Source organism: Pelobates fuscus, chromosome 5, assembly GCF_036172605.1.
Source record: "Pelobates fuscus isolate aPelFus1 chromosome 5, aPelFus1.pri, whole genome shotgun sequence".
In the NCBI taxonomy this organism is placed as follows: domain Eukaryota; kingdom Metazoa; phylum Chordata; class Amphibia; order Anura; family Pelobatidae; genus Pelobates; species Pelobates fuscus.
The window spans coordinates 273639579-273666570 of record NC_086321.1 but is presented as its reverse complement, the minus strand read 5'-3'; the positions used below and the strand labels follow the sequence as shown (position 1 = coordinate 273666570).

At 45.1% G+C, this 26992-nt stretch overlaps 1 protein-coding gene across 1 annotated transcript in view; it reads right to left on the bottom strand.

Moving 5' to 3' along the window:
* DCAF10 (DDB1 and CUL4 associated factor 10) overlaps nt 1-4057 on the bottom strand; it is a 31339-nt gene extending 27282 nt beyond the window's left edge. Inside the window, exons 1-2 of the mRNA XM_063455317.1 lie at nt 3515-4057; nt 1300-1413 (exon numbers count right to left, since the gene is read on the bottom strand). Of these exons, the coding sequence (XP_063311387.1) occupies nt 1300-1413; nt 3515-3915 (515 nt within the window). The 5' untranslated portion in view covers nt 3916-4057. The remainder of the gene's footprint in view (nt 1-1299; nt 1414-3514) is intronic.
* Nucleotides 4058-26992: the final 22935 nt, after the last annotated feature.

Below are 26992 nucleotides of genomic sequence, written 5' to 3'. Positions count from 1 at the left end.
GGCTGGTGGGAAGTTTAGTTATAGAGCCCCTTTAAACCGCACACCGCAGTAGATGCAGGTTTGCATACACCACATTCTTGAAACCTTTGCAAATTAATAAAAAAAAAAAAAACTGAAATATCACATGGCCATAAGTATTCAGATCCTTTGCTATGACACTTGAAATTTAGCTTGGATGCATCCCATTTCTCTGGATCATATTTGAGCTGCTTCTACAATTTGACTGGAGTCTACCTGTTGCCAATTCAATTGATTTGGAAAGGCTCACATCTGCCTAAATATGGTCTGACAGCTGTAATGAATATTAGAGGGAAAAAAAAAAAAACAAGCCATGAGTTCAAATAAACTACCTGAACAACTCAGACAGGATTGTGTCGAGACACAGATGTGAAAAAAGGCTAATATATACAAAAATAAACTATATCAGCTGCACTAAAAGTTCCCAAAAGCAAAATGGCTTACATTATACTTAAATGGAAGACGTTTAGAACAACCAGGATTCTTCCTAGAGCTGGTCAAACTGAGCAAGCGGAGGCAGAAAAGTGCTTTGGTGAGAGAGCCGAGCAAGAACTCGATGGTGAGGTGAAGGGAGAAATTTGCAGACGGACAACCATCACTGCAACACTCCCTTTACCGCAGATTGGCCAGACAAAAACCTCCTCTCACTGCATAAAATGTGACTGCCTGCTTGGAATTTGCAAAAAATAAAATAAAATAAAAAATCACCTAAAAGACCCTTGGACTGTAAGAAACAAGATTCTCTGTTTTTTTGAAATCGAGATAAAATGGTTTAGCCTCAATTCAAAGCATCATGTCAGGAGGAAAACAGGCACCTGCACAATACCATCCCAACAGTGAAGCACTGTGGTGTTAGCATCATGCTTTGGTTTTTGTGTCACGTATACATTGATGTGGGGGAGGGGGAGAATGAAAACAATTGTAGCATAAGACTATAACATTATATCACATATAGATATAAAAACATTTCTTAATGGACTGTAAACTTACACAAATGCCTACTTTAGCCTGAATACCTACGTTTTTAAAATTCTTATGTGCTGCTAGACTAGACGGGTTGTATAATTACAAATGATGCTTAGGGTTAGCAAGGTATCACACATGTATAGTTATAGAACAGCCAAAAAAATACTTTTTTACATCCCACTTTTGAGATATTTCCATTTGCAGTTTTCCCTACAATACAGGACATTTAAAAAAAAAAAAAAACACACACACACACAACAGGGCTTTTGGCCCATATTAACATTCCTGGCTCAACACCAAGCAAGGTTGACTTACCGGATATTATTTACACAGTCTTCATGGGCTTCTGAAAGGGTTTTTATATGCTTTGAAGACACTGGGTCAAATAAAAGGACTTCAGTTTGCTCGCATGCAACAGTTAGTACCGACCTAAGGAAAACACAAAGTAACATGTTACCACTGTTTAGTAAATAATTATTTTACTGTTACATCTTGTCATTGCTTTTACTGTACACAATGTAATTAGAACCTTACATATTGGTTTGATTGACGAAATAGAAGGAATATTTCAATATGGGGTTAGCAAACAGACAAGCTTAGACTCAGGGCTCAAAATGTCTACTTTAAATTAACACTATAGGGTCAGGAACACAAACATCTATTCCCCCAGTCTCCCTAAATATGGTAAAATCTTACTTGTATTCAAGTCTGCAGCTGCTGCCTCTGATCTGCCTGCTTGGCTGACATCATCAGAAGTAATTTTGTGAGCCAATCACAGTGCTTTCCCATAGGATTGGTTAAGACTGTTTGAAACAATGCATCTCTATGAGAAAAGTTCAGTGTCTCCATGCAGAGGGTGGAAACACTGAATGGCAGTGCTGCACACTGTGCTGCACTCCCCCAGGAAGCACCTATAGCAGTCATCTGAGGAGTGGCCAGTGGAGTTATCACTAGGCTGTAATGTAAACACTGCATTTTCTCTGAAAAGACTGTGTTTACTGCAAAAAGCCTTAAGGGAATGATTCTACTCACCAGAACAAATACAATAAGCCGTAGTTCTGGTGACTATAGCATCACTTTAAATGATACAGGCGAGATACAAATGGGAAAAGGTGCCCAATTTCAATTCAAAGCTACGTTCAGAACAAAGCTGGAATATACTACCACTCATGAATTATTTGCAAATTAAATTTTTTTTTGTAATCCCAGTCCAGAAAACTGGCGTAAACCACAGGCAGGTGAGGGACACAGTTAATATTGCTAAAGCGGAATTGAAACTTCTGCTTTAGCAACATCCAAAAGGGACCAACGTAAGTGTCATACAACTTGAAAACATACAGTGGAATTGAGCCACCCACCGCAATACCAACAGAAGGCTGTAGGGATAATGGTGCTTAGACTTGCCTTTCAAGGGTCATCCCTTCAATTGTGTTTCAGACAAATGGTCTAACAAAAAAAATAAAAATAAAAAAAATACAAAAGCGTCCCTCTTGTTTCTAAAACAGCTTTATTATATGCTCTACTGTGAGTCCTAGTTGCATGCAAGATGTAGTGTACGTGGTAACTTGGTTGCTTGTCAATACTGCACAAAAGCAGTAAAGACAAAGCTGAGGGCAGTGAATTATGGTGTGATCAAGTAAATGCTTTCATAAAAGATATTTGATACCTGATGACGGTGTGGTAATCTGTGACAAAAGCGGTTTGCAACTCCTGGATTCTGATGCGCCCTTTAACATATGTACAGACATGTCAAATGAACACATGTACACTTAAGCATTTAAGAAATTGTGCAGCACTCCTCAGGTTAATGTAATTTATATGCCATGCCAAGCCTGGCACGCCACGTAAATAAAAATTAAAACTACTAAGAATTTTTATGAAATAGAATTTTAACAACAAGAACCACCCATTGCTTACTTTAGTTCGCTACTGGGCTGTGCAAAAATATCTGTAGCAGTTAAATTTGACTGATTTAGTTTTTCTAAACACAAAAATAGCAAGCAGTCTGATTGTGGGCTACAACAGCAGTTCCCATCCATTTTTGGACCAAGGTACAACTAAATTGAAGGGAAAAAAAAAAATTCCAATGCACACCTACTTTTCTTTTGGATTTTATCTACCATATCAGTTGCCTTTACTAGAGATATCTAGACTTAGCTTCAAATCAACTCTCAGAGGAGAATCCCTATTTTAAATGTTGACACTTATTGAGCAAAAATAAACATTTTAAGGATTGCATTTCATCCCCTTGTCTCCAAACTGATGTGGCTCCAGGCACAGCTCACCGGTATAAAGGGCATGCCACGTAAGAAACATACGGTCTGCTTACTGTGGCCCCCCCTGTGTCCAGCACATATCTCATGTGGTCTCTTAAGAGAGTACTATAATAAGAGAGTACTATAATAAGAGAGTACTATAATAAGAGAGTACTATAATAAGAGAGTACTATAGAGCCCAGCTTATATCCCCCCTGTAGATAATGCACAGCAGGGGTCAGAGAGGATAAAACATATTAATATTAATACCTTACCCATCTGGGGAGTATTCCAGGTTAAATACCGCCCCGTGGGTCCTGGTGCTGAGGTTCACAGAGTCCGCAGGGTGGATGGAGCTGTACAGGCTGGTCATTGTCCTGTAATTGTCCCTTGCGGGGTCCACACAAAGCCCCCTGCCCAGACAGCGCTTGTTCAGCCACCAGAACAGGTTTGCTCCCGAGGCGGACCCGCTGGCAGACGTGGCATGCTCGTCCCTGGCGGAGCTCTCCGGCTCTGTAGGCTGGGTCGGGTCCGCGGGGGCGGGTCTTGCCGGGTCTTCCGGTTTCATTGTCTCGGTATCAGCCGCATCCTCCGTGCTATCTTCACTCGACCTACCGCCCCCGGTGCGCTGCTCCTCGCATCTCTCTTCGTCTCCCTCCGGCCGCGGGAGGCTCATGGTGCCCCGGGGACACACAGTCCCGCTTTTCTCGGGGCAATCCCCCGGTGGTTTCACCCGCTGTACTGCCTTCCCAGAGCCCCGACGTTGATCTCGATCTGCAGAGGCTTTAAATTGCCGCGCATGCGCAGAACTACCAAGCGCCGAGACGCAAGCGCAAACCAAATGAGTGCTGCGCGCATGCGCAGAAACACGCAAACCGCACGGCGCATGCCCGGAAACCCCGCGTTGCCGCGCATGCGTAGTTCAACTTCTGGCGCTTTCAGACGTATTCAAATGCGCATGCGCACCCAGCATTATTGCTGCTATGACCCTTTATCTGTTAATCTAGTAATATAGATTAGTTAGTATACAAAATGCTTGCTATGTATAATAATGAGCAGAGAGAGTTGCTGAAGGGTGGTACTGAGCTGCTGCCCAGTTATATATAGCATTCATGTGCTGCAGGAAGAAAAAGATTCAAGAGGTAATCCAAAATAAAATTAAACTCCCTGCGCAGTTACACAATTTTCCCTCATGGCGCTTTTTTCTTTAGTTCTTCCAACCCCTCCCATTCCTTCTTCCAAACTAGCTCTGTCCCTGGTGTTGGGAGGACAGGGGGAAAGGGTAGCGCAAGCGCATGGTAAGCACTGCTGCAGTTTGATTCATTTCAGAGTATTCAAGCCCATATACAAGTGCTTCACTAACACGCAGTGTACATATTGGCAACAAGTATTTGGTGTGCATGCGTAGCCACAGTTACACCTCCAGCAGCAGAGTGTTATTGTCCATATATGGAATAAGCTTTTCATAGTGAAGCAGTGCCTACAGACTCCAGGAACCACAACCACTTTAAATCACTGAAGTAACACTTTAAATTCACTTTGCATTTTCAACAATTCACGGGTCAACACGCATGAAAGAGGGAACCCACAAACGGTGGATCCGAAAGACGTATTACCAAGCCTTAAGAATTAAGGCTTAACGTAACGTATTAAAACAACAAGAAACCGGGACAAGATAAATCAAGGTTAGGATTACATAAATACTCAGAGGCAAGACAAAGCCGGGTCAGTCAAATATGAAGCCATGGTCAGGATACCAGAAATCACAAGTCAAATACGAAGCCAAGGTCAGGATACCAGAAATCACAGTTCAAAGTCGAAGCTGAGGTCAAACACAGGAAATCACAAGGGAATCTCTAGGAGCACTAAACGAAGATTTAACAGAAACCACGATAGGGCAAAGAATGGAGGCTCAAAAGAGATCCCATTGGTCATCTCTGCGAGCCCAAATAGCATTGGGTCGTCTAGATGACGTGGCCCCTTTAACCCCTTAAGGACACATGACATGTGTGACATGTCATGATTCCCTTTTATTCCAGAGGTTTGGTCCTTAAGGGGTTAAGGTAATGACATCATGGCTTTATATTTTATTTTTAGGGTTGCAGTTCGTCTTGCGAACCAGCAGAGGAAGCCGTTCGCGAGGTAAGCATTCTATTCAGGCCGCGCGGCCACGTGGAGCATTCTAGCCGCGCGGCCCCAGGACTGAGGCAATGCGGCCACCCGCATGACCCGAGGAGAGGAGTGGCGCGGGTGCCGGATAAAGTTACGTTTGTGACATCACGGTTTTGTGGATAACTTTAGTTCATGTAGATGTAGAGCACAATTTGAAATGGCTGAGAAGTTGACAGTAGGTAATGAAGTTAGTTGAAAGTGGCAAAGACATGTTTGTGGTTGAATGGTGCACAAGTTCTTGCAAAAAGAGAAAGAGTTGGAGTTTGAAGGAATTCTTCTTATAGTTGGATTTCCTAAGTAGAATATTTTCAGTACTGAGTGTTTTAAATGTACTGTGTTCATTTTTGTAACGAATATATACCCCAACTCGCAGATTCAACTCGACAAAAGACAACACAGAGGAGAGATACATCTACCGGACCTTAGAATGGCCGGACTCAACGTATATGAGAGGAGACAGAGTCAGAAACAATCCGAGGTCAAGGGCACAGAGAGACAGCGTAAACTAGGACTAGCCGGGGTCTGGTACACAGTAAACAGCAAGCCGGCAAACAGAACAGATAAGGATAAAGAGATAACGTAGTCAGAAACAAAGCCAAGGTCAATACGAAGGAACACAACTGAACACAACAAGCGCTAAAGGGAACTGAAACAGAAACCACGATAGGGCAGGGAGTAAAGGGAAAGGTAAGTTTAAATAGCTTCTAAACTAATGTGATTGGCTCCTGTCATATCCACACCCCCAAAAGGTAAGTGTATGGGGAGTGTGGCATGACAGGGGCCAATGGGAGCCTTTTGACAATTTAGGCTCCCACTGTCTCTTTAAGAGCGTGCCCGAGACCTGCGGCTCCCTCTTAGATTCAGGCAGGACACGTGATCGCTTCTCGCGGTCACTGCCCGCCTTCCTATTGAAGCCATCGGATGAGTCGCGCGCGGCTCGTGCAGCAGGACCGCGCGCGGCTCGAACAGAGGACCGCGACCGGCCCCTGGATAAGGTAAGTAACGCTACAGTACCCCCCCTGAGGACACGCTCTCCGGGCGGGTAGGGCCAGGCCTGGCAGGAAAATGAGAATGGTAAGAACGTACAAGGCGGGGAGCGTGAACAGCATCAGCTGAAATCCAACTGCGCTCCTCAGGCCCATAGCCCTTCCAATGCACCAAGTACTGAAGTGGACTCTTAAGGAAACGAGAGTCAAGAACAGCGGAAACCTTGAATTCCTCATGACCCTCCACAGAGACAGGAGGTGGAGGGGGAGTATGCCGGGTATAGCGGTTGCGTACGTAAGGCTTCAACAATGAGGTGTGAAAGACATTAGGAATACGCAGATTCTTAGGAAGACCCAAGGCATATGAAACAGGATTAACCTTATGCAGAATACGATAAGGACCAATGAAGCGGGGAGCCAATTTCATAGAAGGCACCCGGAGGCGAATATGCCGCGTGGAAAGCAAAACCCTCTCCCCCACAACATAAGAAGGAGCCGCTCTGCGATGCTTGTCAGCCTGAGCCTTCTGGCGAGCAGCGGAATCCACCAAAGAACGCTGAACCTGCTCCCAAGTATTACGCAAACCAGCCAAATGCTCATCCAGAACTGGCATGCCCTGTGAGGAGAATGCAGCCGGAAGAACAACGGGATGCTGGCCATAGACAACGTAAAAAGGGCTTTTGCCGGAAGAATCATGAGTGGCGTTATTCCGAGCAAACCGAGCCCAAGGAAGCAGGTCAGACCAATTGTCCTGATGGTGAGAAACAAAACAACAAAGGTACTGCTCCAGAGACTGGTTGGCACGTTCAGAAGCCCCATTAGACTGGGGATGGTAAGCGGAAGAAAATGCGAGAGAAATACCCATTTCCGAACAAAAGGCTTTCCAGAACCTGGAAATAAATTGGCTACCCCTATCGTACACAATAGATACGGGAATACCATGTAACTGAAATACTTCTCTACCGAAGATAAGAGCCAGTTCCTTGGATGTGGGCAACTTGTGAAGAGACACAAAGTGAGCCATTTTGGAAAACCGATCTACTATCATCAGGATGACTGTGTTACCATTTGAAGGGGGTAATTCAACAACAAAATCCATGGATAGGTTAGACCAAGGTCTCTCGGGAACGGGTAACGGATGCAAAAGCCCACAAGAAACTCTACGAGAAGATTTCATACATGCACAAGTAGTACAAGCACCTATATAGTCAGTGACATCCTTGCGTAAGGAACCCCACCAAAAATATCGAGAAACAGCTGACATCGTTTTGGTAATACCAGGATGTCCAGCAGTCTTAGTATCATGATATAATGACAGAATCTCCCGTCTCTCTGGAACATCAACAAACAATTTCTCAATAGGCCTCTCGCTAGGTGCCATGCTTTGTTTCGCCTGTATGGTCTGCAAGAGGGATGAAGAAATAGACAACATAGTAGTAGCTATTATCCTGTCTGGGGGAATGACGGGAGTAACATCAACCTCCTGTTTGTCAGCAGTTTCGAACTGTCTGGACAGAGCGTCTGCTTTAATGTTGTGATCACCTGGCCTATAGGTGATAATATAATTGAAACGGGACAAAAATAGTGACCACCTAGCCTGCCTAGAAGATAATCTTTTAGCTTCACCAAGGTAGGATAGATTCTTGTGATCCATAAAAATGAGGATAGGATCCTTAGTTCCTTCTAACAAGTGTCTCCATTCTTTAAGAGCTAAGATAATAGCAAGGAGTTCACGATTACCCACATCATAATTCTTTTCAGCTTTGGACATTTGTCTAGAAAAGAAGCCACAAGGATGCAATGGCTTTTCAGGCGATTCTCTTTGGGACAAAACAGCACCTACCCCGATATCAGAAGCATCAAGTTCAAGAATATAAGGTAGTGAGGGGATAGGATGCTGTAAAATAGGTGCAGAGGCGAATGTAGTTTTGAGAAATTCAAAAGCCTAAAGTGCCTCGGGAGACCAGACACGAGTATTACCACCCTTTTTTGTCATACGGGTTATAGGCTCTACAATAGAAGAAAAACCCTTAATAAAGCGTCTATAATAGTTAAAGAAACCAAGAAAACGCTGAATTGCTTTCAAACCTTGTGGTAGGGGCCACTCTATGTGTCAGGATCGGGACAGGGATCCAACACGCAGAGTACAAACAGGTGGTAGGTACGTATACCGGACCTTAGAATGGCCGGACTTAACGTAAGGAGTAAGTAGAGAATGGTCTAGGAACAAGCCGAGGTCGAGGGAACGAGAGGACAGGTAAGCAAGAGACAAGCCGAGTCAAAGGGTAACAGAGATAAACAGGGTAGTACAAACAAGCCGGGTCAGAACCAAAGAGACAACTAGAATACAAGAGCACTGAGTTACTAGACAGGCTAGAACCACGACAGGGCAATGAGCAGATGCCGAAAGCCTTACTTTATACCTTGATTCTAGAGGGTAATCACGCCCCCGACGAGTCCTGATTAGTGCTCGGGACTTGACTGACAGGTCGACCCGGGTTGGCGTCATGACGTCGACTACTGAGCGTCGCGTCATATAAGGAAGTGGATCCCTCGCGGTCGGCTTGTAAATGGCCGAGAGAACCGCGAGGAACGGAAGAAACAACCTCTCTGGGAGGATAAACGTCTAAGTCTCTCACCTCCTCTGAGGTAGAGACTACAGGTACCCTGACACTATGACAGCAGAAAGCTTCTGGGGATCCATACTAAAACCTTTGGCGGAAATCAAATACCCCAAAAACTGGACTTCAGATTGGTCAAATAAACATTTTTCTAGTTTACAATAAAGACCATTAGCAAGAAGGGTCTTCAGGACCGTTGTAACATGTCTGTGATGAGTGTGTAAATCTGTAGAATAAATTAGTATGTCGTCCAAATATACAATTACAAATGTGTGAATAAAGTCTCTTAAGACGTCATTAATGAATTCTTGAAATATTGCTGGGGCATTGCAAAGACCAAATAGCATAACAGTATACTCGTAATGACCGGATCTAGTGTTGAATGCAGTCTTCCATTCGTGACCTTTCTTAATACATATTAAATTGTATGCACCTCTAAGGTCCAATTTAGTGAATACAGTAGCATGTTTCAGCCTGTCAAACAATTCTGTAATTAAAGGTATAGGGTATGCATTTTTGATAGTGATTTTGTTTAGACCTCTATAATCGATATATGGTCTTAAATCACCTTCTTTCTTAGATACGAAGAAAAACCCCGCTCCAGCCGGAGAAGAGGATCTCCTAATGAACCCCTTTTCTAGTGATTCCTTAACATATTCCTCCATGATACGGTTTTCTTGAATAGATAAAGGGTACACCCTGCCCTTTGGAGGTATAGTGCCAGGCAATAAATCGATAGCACAATCATAGGGTCTGTGAGGCGGTAATTTATCAGCCTCCCTTTTATCGAATACAGTCTTGAGAAACAAGTACTGAGGAGGTATAACAGTAGACAAAGGAGGAGTAGTAGGAACATTAATAGTATTTAAAGGGGTGACTTTAATCATACAAGATTTGTGGCAGGTTTTGCTCCATGATTTCAATTGTCCCAACTCCCAGTCGAAAATGGGATTGTGAGAACATAACCATGGTGTTGCGGTCACCGGCCCGCCGAGCCTCACGGCCGTGCCCGACCGGCACGGCCACGCCGACAACACGAGCTTACCTGCTCGTCGGCGAGCCGGGAACCGCTCCTTCCGTTCTTCCGGGCATCACGCCCGAATCAAACATGGCCCCGACCACGTGGTCGCGCCTAAGAGTAGCTCCGCCCCCAAAAATTATACCAACGTGTGCGTGACGTCACAACGTCAACGCACACGCACATTTTGGGGTCAGAGGTCGCCCTCTGACCAATCATAGCCTAGAGAGGGGTATTTAAACCCCTAGCTTTTCCCATTACTTTGCCATGTCGTGGTTTCAGTTTCCTGATTTCCTGAGAGTGCTATTTCCGTGATTCTGATTTCCTGGTATCCTGATCCTTGGCGTTTCCCTGGTTATTCTGATCTCTGGTTTCCCTGACTTGGCTTGTTTTATCGGTATTGAGTATTTTCTGGCTTCCTTGACCTCGGCTTTCCCTTTGACCATTCTCTGTCTCTAGCGTATTAGTCCGGCCATTCTAAGGTCCGGTTTACGCTCTATCCTGTTATTTTCCTTTTCTTACCTATGTATATGTTTACATAGTTTCTGCGTGCTGGACCACATTACTAGTCGTGACATTACGACATGGCCATGGATCCTGCAGAACTATGCAAGCATATGATCGCCTGTGAGAGTAGGGTGGAGGATATGGACCACAGGTTAGACCAATTTGCCCAGGCATTTCAGACCTTGCTACAGAGGACTGCCTATTTAGAGGTCCCTCCGGTACCACCTGTGGTTCCGCCACCTGTAGTGGTTCCCGTACCACATAAACCACCGTCCATAACCTTGTCACCGCCCCCTCGCTATGGAGGTGATTCTAAGGAATTCAGAGGTTTTTTAAACCAAATTGAATACCACTTTGAGGCCTCCCCAGGTTCATTCCCAACAGATAGATCAAAAATAGGCTATCTGATGAACCAATTAACTGGAAAAGCCTTGACCTGGGCTAACCCCTTATGGGAAAGTGGTGACGCAGTAGCCCGTGATTACAGTACTTTTCTTACGGCCTTTAAGGCTACGTTTGAACCTAAAGGCAGGGAGAAGAACGCTGCCAAAGCCCTTATGAGAATCAAGCAAGGCAGTCGTTCTGTAGCCGATTATGCAATAGAGTTCAGGACATTAGCGTCTGAGGTTGATTGGACCAATAGTGGTCTGGTGGCTGCTTTCTCTGAAGGTCTAGCTGAGAGTATACAAGATGAGACTGCAGCTAGAGACCTTCCGGTTAATCTTAATGAGTTTATTGCCTACATGATAGACATTGATAACCGGCTCAGAGAGAGAGAGAAAAACAAACAACGTAACAGACGTTCTAATTTGTCCATAGCTCCTCGTTTCTCTAACCCAGTGGTGAGTAGCCAAACGCCTCTTCCAGAACCTGAACCCATGCAATTGGGTAGCGCTAAACTCACTGAGGCAGAGAGACAACACAGACGTAACGAGGGGTTATGTATGTATTGTGGCAAGAAGGGACATCTAAGATCGTCATGCCCGGTTCGGCCGGAAAACTTGCACACCTAAGGCACGTACGGGGACCGACCTTAGGTGTGATGTATATGTCCCCTAAATTGACTAAGAACCGTTTCCTTGTCAAAGTAACCTTATCTTTCAAGAACACTACTGTTCAGTGTGAGGCTATGATTGACTCTGGGGCAGCGGAGAATTTCCTAGACAAAGAATTCTCTGCAAAACATCTCCTGCCCTTAAGACATAAAGAGAAACCGATAGCAGTCGAGGCCATTGATGGAAGGCCTCTTACCCAGCCTTTCATCACACACGAAACTCTGCCAATCACTGTTTCAGTGGGTATTCTCCACTCTGAAGAAATTACCTTTCAAATCATATCTTCACCTACAGTTCCGATAATACTCGGTTTCCCTTGGCTCCTGAAACACAATCCACGTTTGGATTGGATTGAAGGAGAGATTGTGAGTTGGGGTGAGAGATGCAAAGGTGTTTGCTTTAAGCAAATCCCACAACCTATTGGTACCATTAATGTTCCTGTTGCACCTCCCTTGACCACACAAATTCCACCGCAGTATATGGATTTGAAAGAGGTATTTAACAAGGTCCAGTCAGAAGGGTTACCTCCTCATAGACCTTATGACTGTACCATAAACTTATTACCAGGGACTATGCCTCCCAAGGGAGGAGTCTATGCCTTGTCCCCCCAGGAAAATCTTTGTTTGGAGGAATATATTAAAGATGCTCTCAGAAAGGGTCATATCCGTAGGTCCTCCTCACCAGCCGGGGCTGGATTCTTCTTTGTCTCTAAAAAAGAAGGAGACCTACGCCCTTGTATTGATTATAGGGGTTTGAATAGGATTACCATAAAAAATGCCTACCCTATTCCCCTTATATCAGAGCTGTTTGACAGATTGAGGGGAGCTCGAGTCTTTACCAAGCTCGATCTCCGAAGCGCATACAATCTAGTCAGGATTAAGGATGGTCACGAATGGATGACCGCATTTAACACCAGAATGGGACATTACGAATACCTGGTTATGCCGTTTGGATTATGTAACGCTCCAGCGGTATTCCAGGATTTTATTAACGATGTCCTAAGAGAGTACCTTCACATGTTCGTTCTAGTGTACTTGGACGACATTCTCATCTATTCCCCAGACCTAGAGACACATCACGAACATGTGAGAATTGTACTGAAAACCCTGTTACAGAACGGCCTTTACTGTAAACTGGAGAAATGCCAGTTTGACCAAACGGAGATACAATTCCTTGGATACGTTATATCTCCGTCTGGTTTCCAGATGGATCCCCGTAAACTGGAGGCAGTCTTACAGTGGCCATTACCCAAGGGCCTTAAAGCCACTCAACGCTTTATAGGTTTTGCGAATTACTACCGCAAATTCATAAAGGGTTTTTCCTCCGTGATTTCCCCTATAACCAATTTAACCAAAAAAGGAGCAAATTGTACATCTTGGCCCAAAGAAGCAAGAGAGGCATTTGAACTGTTAAAATCTTTATTTTCCTCAGCACCTGTCCTGACCCATCCTGATCCAACCAAACCATTTATCCTAGAGGTGGATGCATCAGAGACAGGAGTTGGAGCCATTCTGTCTCAAAGAGAAAGTCCTGATACACCTTTACATCCTTGTGGATTTTACTCTCGCAAACTCACACCTGCAGAGAAGAATTATGACATAGGGAATAGGGAACTTTTGGCCATTGTACTTGCCCTTAAGGAATGGAGGCATCTCTTGGAAGGTTCCAAAGAGCCACTTTTGATCTTTACTGATCATAAGAATTTGGCTTATATTGGGGACGCTAAGAGACTGTCCTCTCGTCAGGCTAGATGGTCATTGTTCCTCTCCCGATTCAATTTCATAATTACGTACAGGCCTGGTACTAAAAACACCAAGGCAGATGCACTTTCTAGGCAGTTTGAGACAGATGAAGCTCCGGAACAGGTGATATATCCTATTATACCTCCTGAATGCCTCATTGCCACTACAGTTACCGAAGTGTCTTCTCCACTCTTCTGTGCCATAATAGCAGATCAAACTCAGGCACCTGTGGGAAAACCTCCGGACAAACTGTATGTGTCACCTCAGTTTCGAAAGAAGGTACTAGATTTGTTCCATGACAACCTCACAGCAGGCCATCCTGGAGTCCATAAAACCCTCTCTGCCATCTCCCGGAGGTTTTGGTGGCCTGCTCTTAGAAACGATATCAAAGAATATGTTGGGGCATGTCAAATATGTGCCGTTTCTAAAGTTCCTCCTAGATCGCCTCCTGGACTCTTACAACCACTGCCCATACCCAGTGCTCCTTGGACCCACTTAGCCATGGATTTCATTGTGGATCTACCCAGTTCAAACGGGTTTAATACAGTCCTTATGGTTATCGATAGGTTCACAAAGATGGCGCATTTTGTCCCCCTTAAAAAATTACCATCTGCTCAAGATCTAGTTCAAATATTCTTGAGAGAGATCTTTCGGTTGCACGGTGTACCTAAAAGCATAGTATCTGACAGAGGTACCCAGTTTGTTTCTAGGTTTTGGCGTTCCTTTTGTAAGCAATTAGGCATTGAACTCTCCTTTTCGTCGGCGTATCACCCTCAAACTAATGGAGCAGCAGAGAGGGCGAATCAGTCTCTAGAAGCCTATTTACGTTGCTTTATAAATGCCAATCAGTCTAACTGGTGTGAGCTCTTACCCATGGCTGAGTTCGCCAGGAACAACGCCACTCATGAATCTTCTAATCATAGTCCATTCTTTGTAAATCAGGGTTATCACCCCGCTGTTTTTCCTTCTGAATTCTCAGACACGGAAATTCCTGCCTTGAACACCCGTTTGGAATCAATTCATGATACCTGGGATTCCGTCCATTCAGCTCTGCAGAAAGCTTCATTACGAGCAAAGGCCCAAGCTGACAAAAAACGGGGCGCTAATCCTGTATATCTTCCAGGTGACAGGGTGTGGCTCTCCACAAAACATATCAAGCTTAAGGTCCCGTCCATGAAATTTGCCCCTCGGTACATAGGTCCCTTTCGAGTTACCCAACGTATTAATCCAGTGACCTATTCTTTGGCACTTCCGGCTCATATGAGAATTGCAAATACTTTCCATGTGTCTCTGCTCAAGCCCCTTACTTGCAATCGCTACACCAGGTTATCCACTCCTCCTCCGCCCTTGGTAGTGGGTGATCAAGAAGAATACGAAGTCCGTTCTATCATGGACTCCAAATTATCCAGAGGTGTCTTGTCCTATCTCGTTGACTGGAAGGGTTATGGTCCCGAGGAACGTTGTTGGGTTCCTGCTGACCGGGTCCATGCGCCCCGTCTTATCCGGTCATTTCACAACCGCTTTCCTCTTAACCCCTTAAGGACCAAACTTCTGGAATAAAAGGGAATCATGACGTGTCAGACATGTCATGTGTCCTTAAGGGGTTAAGCCGGGTCCTTCCCGCCCGGTGAGCGGTCTTCGAGTGGGGGGTACTGTTGCGGTCACCGGCCCGCCGAGCCTCACGGCCGTGCCCGACCGGCACGGCCACGCCGACAACACGAGCTTACCTGCTCGTCGGCGAGCCGGGAACCGCTCCTTCCGTTCTTCCGGGCATCACGCCCGAATCAAACATGGCGCCGACCACGTGGTCGCGCCTAAGAGTAGCTCCGCCCCCGAAAATTATACCAACGTGTGCGTGACGTCACGACGTCAACGCACACGCACGTTTTGGGGTCAGAGGTCGCCCTCTGACCAATCATAGCCTAGAGAGGGGTATTTAAACCCCTAGCTTTTCCCATTACTTTGCCATGTCGTGGTTTCAGTTTCCTGATTTCCTGAGAGTGCTATTTCCGTGATTCTGATTTCCTGGTATCCTGATCCTTGGCGTTTCCCTGGTTATTCTGATCTCTGGTTTCCCTGACTTGGCTTGTTTTATCGGTATTGAGTATTTTCTGGCTTCCTTGACCTCGGCTTTCCCTTTGACCATTCTCTGTCTCTAGCGTATTAGTCCGGCCATTCTAAGGTCCGGTTTACGCTCTATCCTGTTATTTTCCTTTTCTTACCTATGTATATGTTTACATAGTTTCTGCGTGCTGGACCACATTACTAGTCGTGACACATGGGTACTCTAACACGATATGAGAAGAGGGAGAGGTGATAACCTGGAACTGAATGATCTCAAAGTGTAAAACGCCTGTGTACATGAATAATGGTACAGTTTCATGGGTAACGACTGGAGTACTTAAAGGTCTACCATCTATGGCCTCAATGGTCAAGGGTATCTCCAGTGGCGTACACATGACCCATGGGGCCCCGGTGCGAAAATTGATCCGTGGGCCCCCCCCCCACGCGCTTACTCTGCGCGGGCCGGGGCAGCAACACATGGCGGCGGGCACCTGGTCGCAGGGGTTGCAGGGCTGCGACCGCGGTATGTACGCCACACTTACGACACACACTTAAAGGACCACTACAGACACCCAGATCACATCAGCTCAATGAAGTGGTCTGGGTGTCAGGTCCCTCTAGTTTTAACCCTGCAGCTGAAAGCATAGCAGTTTCAGAGAAACTGTTATGTTTCACTGAGGGTTAATCCAGCCTCTAGTGGCTGTCTCACTGACAGCCGCTAGAGGCGCTTCCGCCATTTTAAGACACTGAACGTCCATAGGAAAGCATTGAGCAATGCTTTTCTATGGGCGGTTTGAATGCGTGCGCGGCTTTTGTCGTGCATGCGCATTCGGAGCTGAGAGGCGGAGAGATCCCCAGCGCCATGGGAGTCCGGTGCTGGAGAAAGGTAAGTGCTGAAGACACACACACTCTCACGAACAAATGCATACACACTAGCTAACAGACACACACATTTACTGACAGAGACACACTCAGCGGCAAACATACATACACACTCACTTACAAAACATACACTCTCACTGACACACACTCACTAACAGACATCAAACAGACTCACTAACACACACACACAGACACACACAGTAACACACTCACTGACACTCAATAGCAGACACACACACTCTAACACAAACATCAACACTCACGCTAACACACTCACACACTAACACTCACACACACACTAACACTCACACACACACTAACACTCACACACACACTAACACTCACACACACACACACACTCACACACACTAACACTCACACACACTTACACGTTTTTTTTTTTAATTTAATCCCCCCAGCCTCCCTACCTTTTGGAGTGCTGAGGTGATTCCCTGGGGTCCAGTGGTGCTGCTGGGCTCCTAGGCGGGCAGCCAGGCTGGCCGGTGCGCGAGGGAGCACTCTCCCCTGAGTGCTTCCTCTTCAGCTCCCTCGCGCGCCGCGTAGGGATGCCGTCGCCGGAAGATGACGTCATCTTCCGGCTCTGGTATCAGTGCGGTGCGCAAGGGAGCTGAAGAGGAAGCATTCAGGGGAGAGTGCTCCCTCGCGCAACGGCCAGCCTGACTGCCCGCCGGGTGTAAGCAGGGCCAGCCTCGGGGGGCCCTGAGGTGGCCGGCTCCTGGGGCCCCCAGGAGAAGAGGCTGGCCCAGTGGGTACATACAGGGTCGCAGGGGCGGCCGGGCCCCCTGGTGGGCCGGGCCCGGTTGCAGCCGCGTCCCCTGCGACCCTGGTATGTACGCCACTGGGTATCTCCCTCTCTCTGATGGGAATGTTGTTTTTTCGTAACAAACCAGAGTCTATGAAGTTCTCAGTAGCCCCGGAATCAACCAAGGCTAGTATGCTTTCAGCTATACAACTCTCTCCCGTATGAAGAGAAACAGGGAGAAGCAAACGGTTAGGAGGCAATTTAGGAGACTTAGATATTACTTAGATATTACACCCAAGGCCAGTCCCCCTATAAGGTGCGAGAGTTTTCCGGAAGCAAAGGACATTCCTTTACCATATGGTCTCTCCTAACACAGTATAGGCAGAGTCCGTCCCTTCTCCTAAGTAATTTTTCAGTATCCGAGAGTTTGGCAACCCCTAATTGCATGGGTTCCTCCTCAGATACTTTAACACTCTCAGGTTTATCAACTCTGGGGTTAATAGGTGTAACCAAACGTCTATTCCTGTTTTTAGTATAGAGCCTGTCACGAATCCTATTATCTATATCAATGAGGTAGTCAATAAGGTCCTCTAATGGAATAGGAAGCTCCCTTGCCGCTACCTCATCCAATATAGTGTCAGATAAACCTTCCATGAACGCAGTAGTTAACCCATTATTGGTCCAATCTACCTGTGAAGCAAGGGTACGAAACTGAATAGCATAATCAGCCACAGACCTAAAACCCTGTTTAATTCTCATTAATGCTCGTGCGGCATTCTTTGACCTTTTTGTTGTGTCAAAAGTTCTACGAAAAGCCGTAAGAAAACTATTGAAATTATGCACCATAGGTCCATTGGCCTCCCAAATAGGATTTGCCCACTCAAGTGCTTTGTCAGTAAGTTGATGCATCAAAAACCCCACTTTAGACCTATCAGTGGGAAAGGAACGTGGATACATCTCAAAGTGGAATTCTATTTGATTAATAAAACCTCTGCATGTCTTAGCTTCCCCTCCATACCTGGGAGGGGGTGTTAAATGGGGCGAAGTATTAGGTAAATTGGATACTTCGGGAAGAAGAGGTGTAGGAGGGTTAGGTGCGGTTGCAGGAATAGTTCTAGACAATAGCGTCTGGAGAGCCTGAGCTATCTGATCCATACGGTGATCCTGCTCTACAAACCTTGCCTCATGAGAAGCCATTTTCTGAGCCAAAGCTGCGGGGTCCATGGCCCTATCGTAATGTAACGAATATATACCCCAACTCGCAGATTCAACTCGTCAAAAGACAACACAGAGGAGAGATATGTCTACCGGACCTTAGAATGGCCGGACTCGACGTATATGAGAGGAGACAGAGTCAGAAACAATCCGAGGTCAAGGGCACAGAGAGACAGCGTAAACTAGGACTAGCCGGGGTCTGGTACACAGTAAACAGCAAGCCGGCAAACAGAACAAATAAGGATAAAGAGATAACGTAGTCAGAAACAAAGCCAAGGTCAATACGAAGGAACACAACTGACACAACAAGCGCTAAAGGGAACTGAAACAGAAACCACGATAAGGCAGGGAGTAAAGGGAAAGGTACGTTTAAATAGCTTCTAAACTAATGTGATTGGCTCCTGTCATATCCACACCCCCAAAAGGTAAGTGTATGGGTTGTGTGGCATGTCAGGGGCCAATGGGAGCCTTTTGACAATTTAGGCTCCCATTGTCTCTTTAAGAGCGCGCCCGAGACCCGCGGCGCGCTCTTAGATTCAGGCGGGACACGTGACCGCTTCTCGCTTGTTGTATTGAAGCCGTCAGATGAGTCGCGCGCGGCTTGTGCAGCAGGACCGCGTGCGGCTCGAAGAGAGGACCGCGACCGGCCCCTGGATAAGGTAAGTAACGCTACAATTTTGAGTGCTTGGGATACAGCCTTTGTTGAATAGAGTGCCAGTTTTTGCTTTGGGACTCAAAGAGCTTGTAGAGGTTTTATTCCATTCCATCGTACGGCTCCTGGCAAATGGTGATGTCTCTCCAAACCCTGGTCCCTCCTCTACTAACCCACCTGGTGCTAACACCAGAAACCACAACAATCTCATATCCATTCCATGTAACTCTCACTATAATTTCTCCTTTAAAGCTGCCCTCTGGAATGTACTCTCTGTGTGCAGCACCGTTAAATCAACTTCCATCCATGACCTATTTATCTTACACTCACTAACCCTATGTGCACTAACAGAAACTGATACCGCTACCCCTGCCTCACTTTCCTTTGGTGGTCTTCACTTTACCCACAACCCAAGACAGGCTGAGAGTAAAGGTGGTGGTGTAGGATTTCTGCTTTCACCCCACTGCTCCTTTCAAAACTCTGCCTATCCCGCCTTCCCTATCTTTCTCCAGCTTTGAAATTCACTCAATTCGTCTGTTCAAACCCATCTCTGCTAACATAGCTGTTATCTATCGCCCCCCCTAGTCTGTTCCTTTACCATTTTTTAGCTTGGCTTCCCTACTTCCTTTCAAGTAATATCCCTTTCCTAATTCTTGGGGATTTCAACATTCCGATTGACCCACCCCTGACCTCAGTAGCTTCCAAACTCCTTTATATTACCTCCTCCCTTGGCCTATCACAGTGAGCTAATACTCCTACACATGTAGCTGTCAATACCCTCAATCTTATTTTTTCTAATGCATGCACTATCTCTAAGTTCCACAACACTCCATTTCCTCTTTCAGATCACAACCTCTTATCATTTGTTCTTGAAAGCCCCCTCACCCAACAGCCTCACCCTAACCCTCCTCAACTCAGAAGGGACCTGAATTCTCTTGATATCCAGCAACTCTCAGCTGATCTCCATTTCAAACTCTTATCCTAATATAATGCTACTCTCACCTCTTCCCTGGACACTGCAGCCCTGCTCTAAAGATGCACCTCAAGGAAGACGCGCCTCCAACCTTGGCACACTAAACCGACTACCTACAGAGATGCTCCCGTTCAGCTGAACGTTGCTGGAGGAAGCACCTTGTCTGACTTTCCCCATTATAAATTAATTTTATGTTCATATAGCACAGCCCTCACCCTTGCTAAACAATCCTACTTTTTTTCTCTTGTCAGTTCATGCTCACGCAATCCCAGGCATCTCTTTAATACCTTCAACTCTCTCCTTTGCCCACCTCAAGCCACCTCTCAGACTGACCTTTCAGCAGATAGCCCTGCATGCTACTTTACCGGATAGATTGAACAATTAAGGAAAGAATTCTCCCCCCTTTGCTCCTCCATCTCACAACCACACATGGACCGTACCTTCCCTACCCTACAGGCCTTCACCCCAGCTACAGAACAGGAGGTTGCTTCGCTTCTCTTTTCGTCCCACAACCTGTCTGCTTGATCCAGTAACTTTCCACCTTATTGGATCTCTCTCCCCTTGTCTTGTACCATCCTTAGTACACATCCTAAACTGCTCTCTTTCATCTGGTGTTGTCCCTGCTCCCCGAAGCATGCTACTGTTGTACCAATCCTAAAAAAGCCATCCCTAGACCCATCTTCCCCTTCCAACTATTCCATATTCCTGCTTCCTTTTTCCTCAAAGCTTCTAGAAACACTTGTCTATATTCGTATGACTCACTTCCTAAATTCCAACTCCCTCCTCGATCCTCTTCAATCTGGCTTTCGCCAGGATGATTATAGGTTAGAATTTGTTTTAAACTGGGTGCACCTCTAAAAGTAATAAAAGGTTTCTCTGGGATAATTGTTGATAGTTCTGTAGGAACTGTACCGACAAAGAAATATTTGAGGGATTTGTATTTATTTATTTTTAAACTGTGATATATATACTATGTATTCTTGTGTAATGTCTGAGATTTGTGAGTGTTTTTGTGGCTTTAGTTCATAAGCCAGAGAGATTGTGGACTTTAGAACTAATATATGCCATTCAAATTTGGAGTTTTCAAAAAGCACCAATGGCGAAGGGATTATCACATACCACGCCCATAATGACAGCCTTAAAAGAACTGGACAGCTGAACTGTGACGTGATCTGAGGAAGCCGCCCAGGCAAAACGCGTCATCACGTCCATGTACGCACGACGTCATCACGCTATCACGTGACTGTACGTAGCTCAATTTTTCCAGGAAGGTGTAAGACCGCTAATGCTAAACGCGGTTCTTTTGAATTGTACTGCTAAGGGCTATGAACTTCGGTATGGAACAGAGAGCGATAACACTTTTTTTGTGAATTTTGAACCATAGGAAAATAAAATACTATTTTACATTCAGCTGTAATCCTGAATACCTGCCAATATACAGTCCTGTCTTGTGGACTAAAGCCTGAAAAGTTAGAGCAGACTTTCAGTGCTCTTTCCTTGTGAGTTTCATTTCATTTCATCCATTGATTTATTTATTTTATACTATACAGTATTATGCTATGGTTTTTCTTTTTGTCTCTTTCTATGCACTATGCTCCTACATATCCCTGGAATGAGTAGTGTGATATTCCTACTCTTCTTGTAAGTTATTTTAGTACATTATATCACAGTATACACTTGTGAATTTGCACATCTATTTTAATATCATTGCATTTTGATATTGTGTATCTATATTGTGCATTGCACTGACACTGATTTCACCTTGCTGCACTTTATATTTTTAAAGGTATAGCGTACCTTTTTTATCTTGTATTTGCTATACAAATACCAGTAATAATAATTGAATCTGAGATTTGAAAAAGACTGACAATTTGAAGCTCTATAAGCACAATAGAAGAGCATTATAAGCACAATAGAAAGGCAGGATAAGGCATTAGTTCCACAGTAAGAATGAAGGTTAGGAGATAAAAAGGTTGGGGATAAAAAGTATTAAAGATTTTTGTCACAGATCACACATAGAAGAAAACAAGATTGAAGTGTTGAGAAATTAGTCTACTTAGAGAGCACGAAAGATCCAATTAGAGACAAGACTTTGAAGGTATCAGAATTATATGGGGAATATCAGAAGGGGCGAAAGATGGGGAGCTGAGGAGATATATTGTGAGCTTGAAAATGAAGGAGATAAATGAATGCAATTTAAGGATTGACTTGAATATGGATGAGGTTACGTTTCCTACTCTGTTTTGCCTCTAAACCTAGGATTATGGTCGGGGGGGGGGGGCAAGTCTATGAAGTGTCATGGAATAATAGAGGTCATTGTGCTCTTGAGAACCTTCAATGCAGTCTGCACAATCCTGTCTCCGAGCTCTGCAGGCAGTTTCTTTGACCTCATAACTTGGTTTTTGGTCTGATATATTTACAGATGTGAGACCTTATATAGACAGGCACGTGCCTTTTGAAATCATGTCCAGTCGATTGAATTTGCCACAAGTGGACTCCACATCAAAGATGATTCAGGAATAAAGGATGGTTCTGAACTAAATTTCAAGTGTCATTGGAAAGGATCTATATACTTATGGTAATGTGATATTTATGTTTTTTCTTTTTAATAACGTTGCATGATTTACACATTTCTTGTTTTTGCTTTGTTATTATAAAGTATTAACTGTACATTGATGGAAAAAAAGTAAATTTGAACGAATGTAGCACAAGGCTGCAAATTTAAAAAAGTAGGGTCTGAATACTTTCTCTTCACTCGTGAATGAGTAATGTTAGAGGTATATGCAATTTTATAACATGACAGGAGGCTTCGTATTTGCTTAAGTCTCTCTTTACTAGAACTCCACAGCAGCACAGAAAAAACAACCAATCAGAAAAAAGTTAGGTACTATAAAACTCCCCTCCCCATGCATCATTTCCTCTTTCTTTGCTGCTCTGCAGTCAGTACAGGTCAGAGTACCACTGCCTCCTGCTTATAGTGGGTGGCTTTGGGTTTTTATTGCTTATATTCAGTCTTTTAGCCTTATAAATGCAGTATTGTTGTAATCCTTTGGGGATTTTATTCTTATATGTAGTATGTTATATCCTTGTGGGATTCTATTCTTATTATGCAGTATGTTCTATCCATGTGGGATTGTATTCATGTAAATGCTATATTTTTATTCTTATGGCATTCTATGTTTATAATACAGTATGTTTTATCCTTATGGCATTTTATTTTATAATGCAGTATGTTTTATCCTTCTGGCATTTTATTTTTATATACAGTAGGTTTTATCCTTATGGCATTTTATTTTTATATACAGTAGGTTTTATCCTTATGGCATTTTATTTTTATATACAGTAGGTTTTATCCTTATGGCATTTTATTTTTATATACAGTGTTTTATCCTTGTGGCATTTTATTTTTATATACAGTAGGTTTTATCCTTATGGCATTTTATTTTTATAATGCAGTATGTTTTATCCTTATGGCATTTTATTTTTATATACAGTGTTTTATCCTTGTGGCATTTTATTTTTTATAATGCAGTGTGTTTTGTGCTTATGGGATTTTTTCCTGTAAATGCAGTAGGTTATAGGCTTTGTGGCATTTTACTTTTTATAATGCAGTGTGTTTGGTGCTTATGGGATTTTTTCCTGTAAATGCAGTAGGTTATAGGCCTTGTGGCATTTTATTTTTTATAATGCAGTGTGTTTTGTGCTTATGGGATTTTTTCCTGTAAATGCAGTAGGTTATAGGCCTTGTGGCATTTTATTTTTATAATGCAGTGTGTTTTGTGCTTATAGGATTTTTTCCTGTAAATGCAGTAGGTTATAGGCCTTGTGGCATTTTATTTTTTATAATGCAGTGTGTTTTGTGCTTATAGGATTTTTCCTGTAAATGCAGTAGGTTATAGGCCTTGTGGCATTTAATTTTTTTATAATGCAGTGTGTTTTGTGCTTATGGGATTTTTTCCTGTAAATGCAGTAGGTTATAGGCTTTGTGGCATTTTACTTTTTTATAATGCAGTGTGTTTTGTGCTTATAGGATTTTTTCCTGTAAATGCAGTAGGTTATAGGCCTTGTGGCATTTTATTTGTATAATGCAGTGTGTTTTGTGCTTATAGGATTTTTGTTTCCTGTAAATGCAGTAGGTTATAGGCCTTGTGGCATTTTATTTTTTATAATGCAGTGTGTTTTGTGCTTATGGGATTTTTTTCCTGTAAATGCAGTAGGTTATAGGCCTTGTGGGATTTTTCTTCGGTGTCTGTACTTCGGATCATCGCTGCTTCTACCTCCAAAGCATTTGCCTCCTCTGTCCCCCGAGATCTGGGACCGCGGAGTTAATCTCCGCCAGCCCAGTGTGTTTTTTCCAGCTGCCGGTATGCTCGCGAGTGAGCACGACCACCCGGCAGCCGGATCTTCTTTCCCACGTGGCTGCTTCGCTGCAGCCGTCCCCCCCCCCCCGTGGGTCCCGTGTGTTTTACCCGGTCGCAGGGGTACTCGCGAGGAGCGCGAGTACCCGGTGGTCGGATCGTTTCCTCCACGTAGAGGCTTCACTGCGGCCGCCTCCGCCCGCGGACCGCGTGTGTGCGGGGGGTGTGCCCACGCGCAGCTCCTTCCCCGCCAGTACCGTTCTTGGCGGAGGTCTGTGGAGGGGCTTTCTCCTCCCCCATCTATAGGCAGGGTGTATTCAGACCCCAACCTAATTCGCTGGCAGTCTGGGAGGACCACCTCCCACCCTGCTCAGGGTGCATATCCATATAGAGACATATAGCAATTATGTGATCAAACATATATATTATATATTTTTACTTCTATATTTCTTCAAGGGCTGGAGATCAGCCTGTAGGCAATACACCCTGTACTTCTGAGTTTTCCTGCAACAGGATATCCTTATTTTTGGCCACAAGCATTAAGGTCTAACAGTTTCCTGTATATCTGTAGACACATTACCTCTGCCTAGGGGGGTTTGCATATTGGAGTTATTTCACCCTAGGTTCCCTGGTTTTCATTACACATATAGGGGGCTCTACACAGATTGACCCCCTGCTATTGTCGGAATACAACACCGGGGTATGCCCTGCTATGTCTGTGCCCCATTGATTGGCCTGCTATGTCTGTGCCCATAAGAACGGCCTGCTATGTCTGTGCCCATAAGATTGGCCTGCTGTGTCTGTGCCCATAAGATTGGCCTGCTGTGTCTGTGCCCATAAGATTGGCCTGCTGTGTCTGTGCCCATAAGATTGGCCTGCTGTGTCTGTGCCCATAAGATTGGCCTGCTATGTCTGTGCCCATAAGATTGGCCTGCTGTGTCTGTGCCCATAAGATTGGCCTGCTGTGTCTGTGCCCATAAGATTGGCCTGCTATGTCTGTGCCCATAAGATTGGCCTGCTATGTCTGTGCCCATAAGATTGGCCTGCTATGTCTGTGCCCATAAGATTGGCCTGCTAGGTCTGGCCCATAAGATTGGCCTGCAATACCGGTGCCCAATAAAAGGGCCTGCTATGTCTGTGCCCCATTGGATAGCCTGCTATGTCGGTGCCTACTTGGATGGCCAGCTATGCCTGTGACTATTTGCTTGGCTAACCTTTCTGTGTCCATTCGTTTGACCTGCTGAGACTATGCCCTAAGGACGGGCCTACGCTATTGGTACCGAACCCCTTTTGGCCGCAGGCCTGGGGTAATATCACTGAGGAAAACCCAGTGCACACCAGTGACATGGAGATAGGCAGGTGTCCGGGCAAACACCATTGCCATAGTGTTCGAGAGGACACCAGTATACGGCCATCTGAATATGGCGGGAAGGGTGAAGGCCCTAAACCTCATGCCTGAAGGGCAAAGTTTCTTATGAAGACCCCGGACACATCCACGGTTTACTCCAAACCGGCGACTGCACGTCTCCAAGGAGAACTTCGCACCGGCAGGGACCGGTATTCAGACTCCTTCAGGAGAAAGCTGTGTTTTTCCCTTGTCTTTACCATCTACTCTGTATATGCCTCCCGGAGTCCCTATAGGTTCGGTAGTTTTTTCCTGCGTTAGGTTAGCTCCTGGCCCTGTCCAGTGGGATTTACTTTTCTTACCTTCCGGCCTGCTGTTTACATTCTATCCGAGATAGAATGGGTGTATTTTCTCTTATCTTCGTTTATTGTTGCTTTTTTGTTTTGTTTTGTTTTTTTCATGACTTCCTTTTCCTATTCGCTCGGGTCGTCGTGAGGCCTGACTTGGTCTCCTCCGACCTCCCGGGCACTCGTGGATTGCGGAGAACGTCTCCAGCTTTCCTCGGACTACCAACAGCCTACCAGGACCCCGCGCGCGCGCGCACGGGATCCGGATAGTCGATTGATAGTTTTCCATTCCTTGTTTCCCAGATTGCCCTCAGCCTTATGCTGACATTTGTGATTGGTGCGCCCTACGGTTTTGGTCACCCTGAATCTCTAGGGACTCTAGTTTGCACCACAGGAGGGTGCGGCCCTCCATCACCTCGATCCGAGTATATTTCTTTTCAGGAGCAGTGGGCGAATCCTCTCATACGGAACCGGATACTGATTTGTTATTAGAGGGCGCAGTCCCTCACTCGTCATCAACCAGATACTGGGCTGGATACAAAGTACAAGTTGGTGGACCCATTCTCATAGAGAGAACCGGTCTCGGATGTAGACTCTGCTGTTGGTTACTAATGGGTGCGGCCCGCTCAGGCTAGCACCCGGACGCTCTCACGGTATGCGATCACAGTAGTAGAGAGCGCGGCTCTTTCATGCACTCGACGCTCTACAGTACCGGCCATTTGTTCATCACACAGGCTTGTGCCTGTGCAAGACATTGATGACTACATAGAGGGGCGTCCCTCCGGAATTCAATTAGAGCTGCCATCCACGCTACTGGCTTCGTCCTAGAGGACTGCCTGGTCATGCAAGTATTACATGTTTGGACTAGATCCCTCTATTCTATCTCCCGTGATGGATCTACTGGATCCGGGCTGCTGTAAAACACGCGAGAAATACTCAGAGGTATAACGGGTCTCCCATTTATTTACACACACTCCTGGAGATGGTACACTAACGGATGGTCCTCCGGTATTTTGAGAGTGCAGGTTTTTGGCATATTCGGCACCATATAAT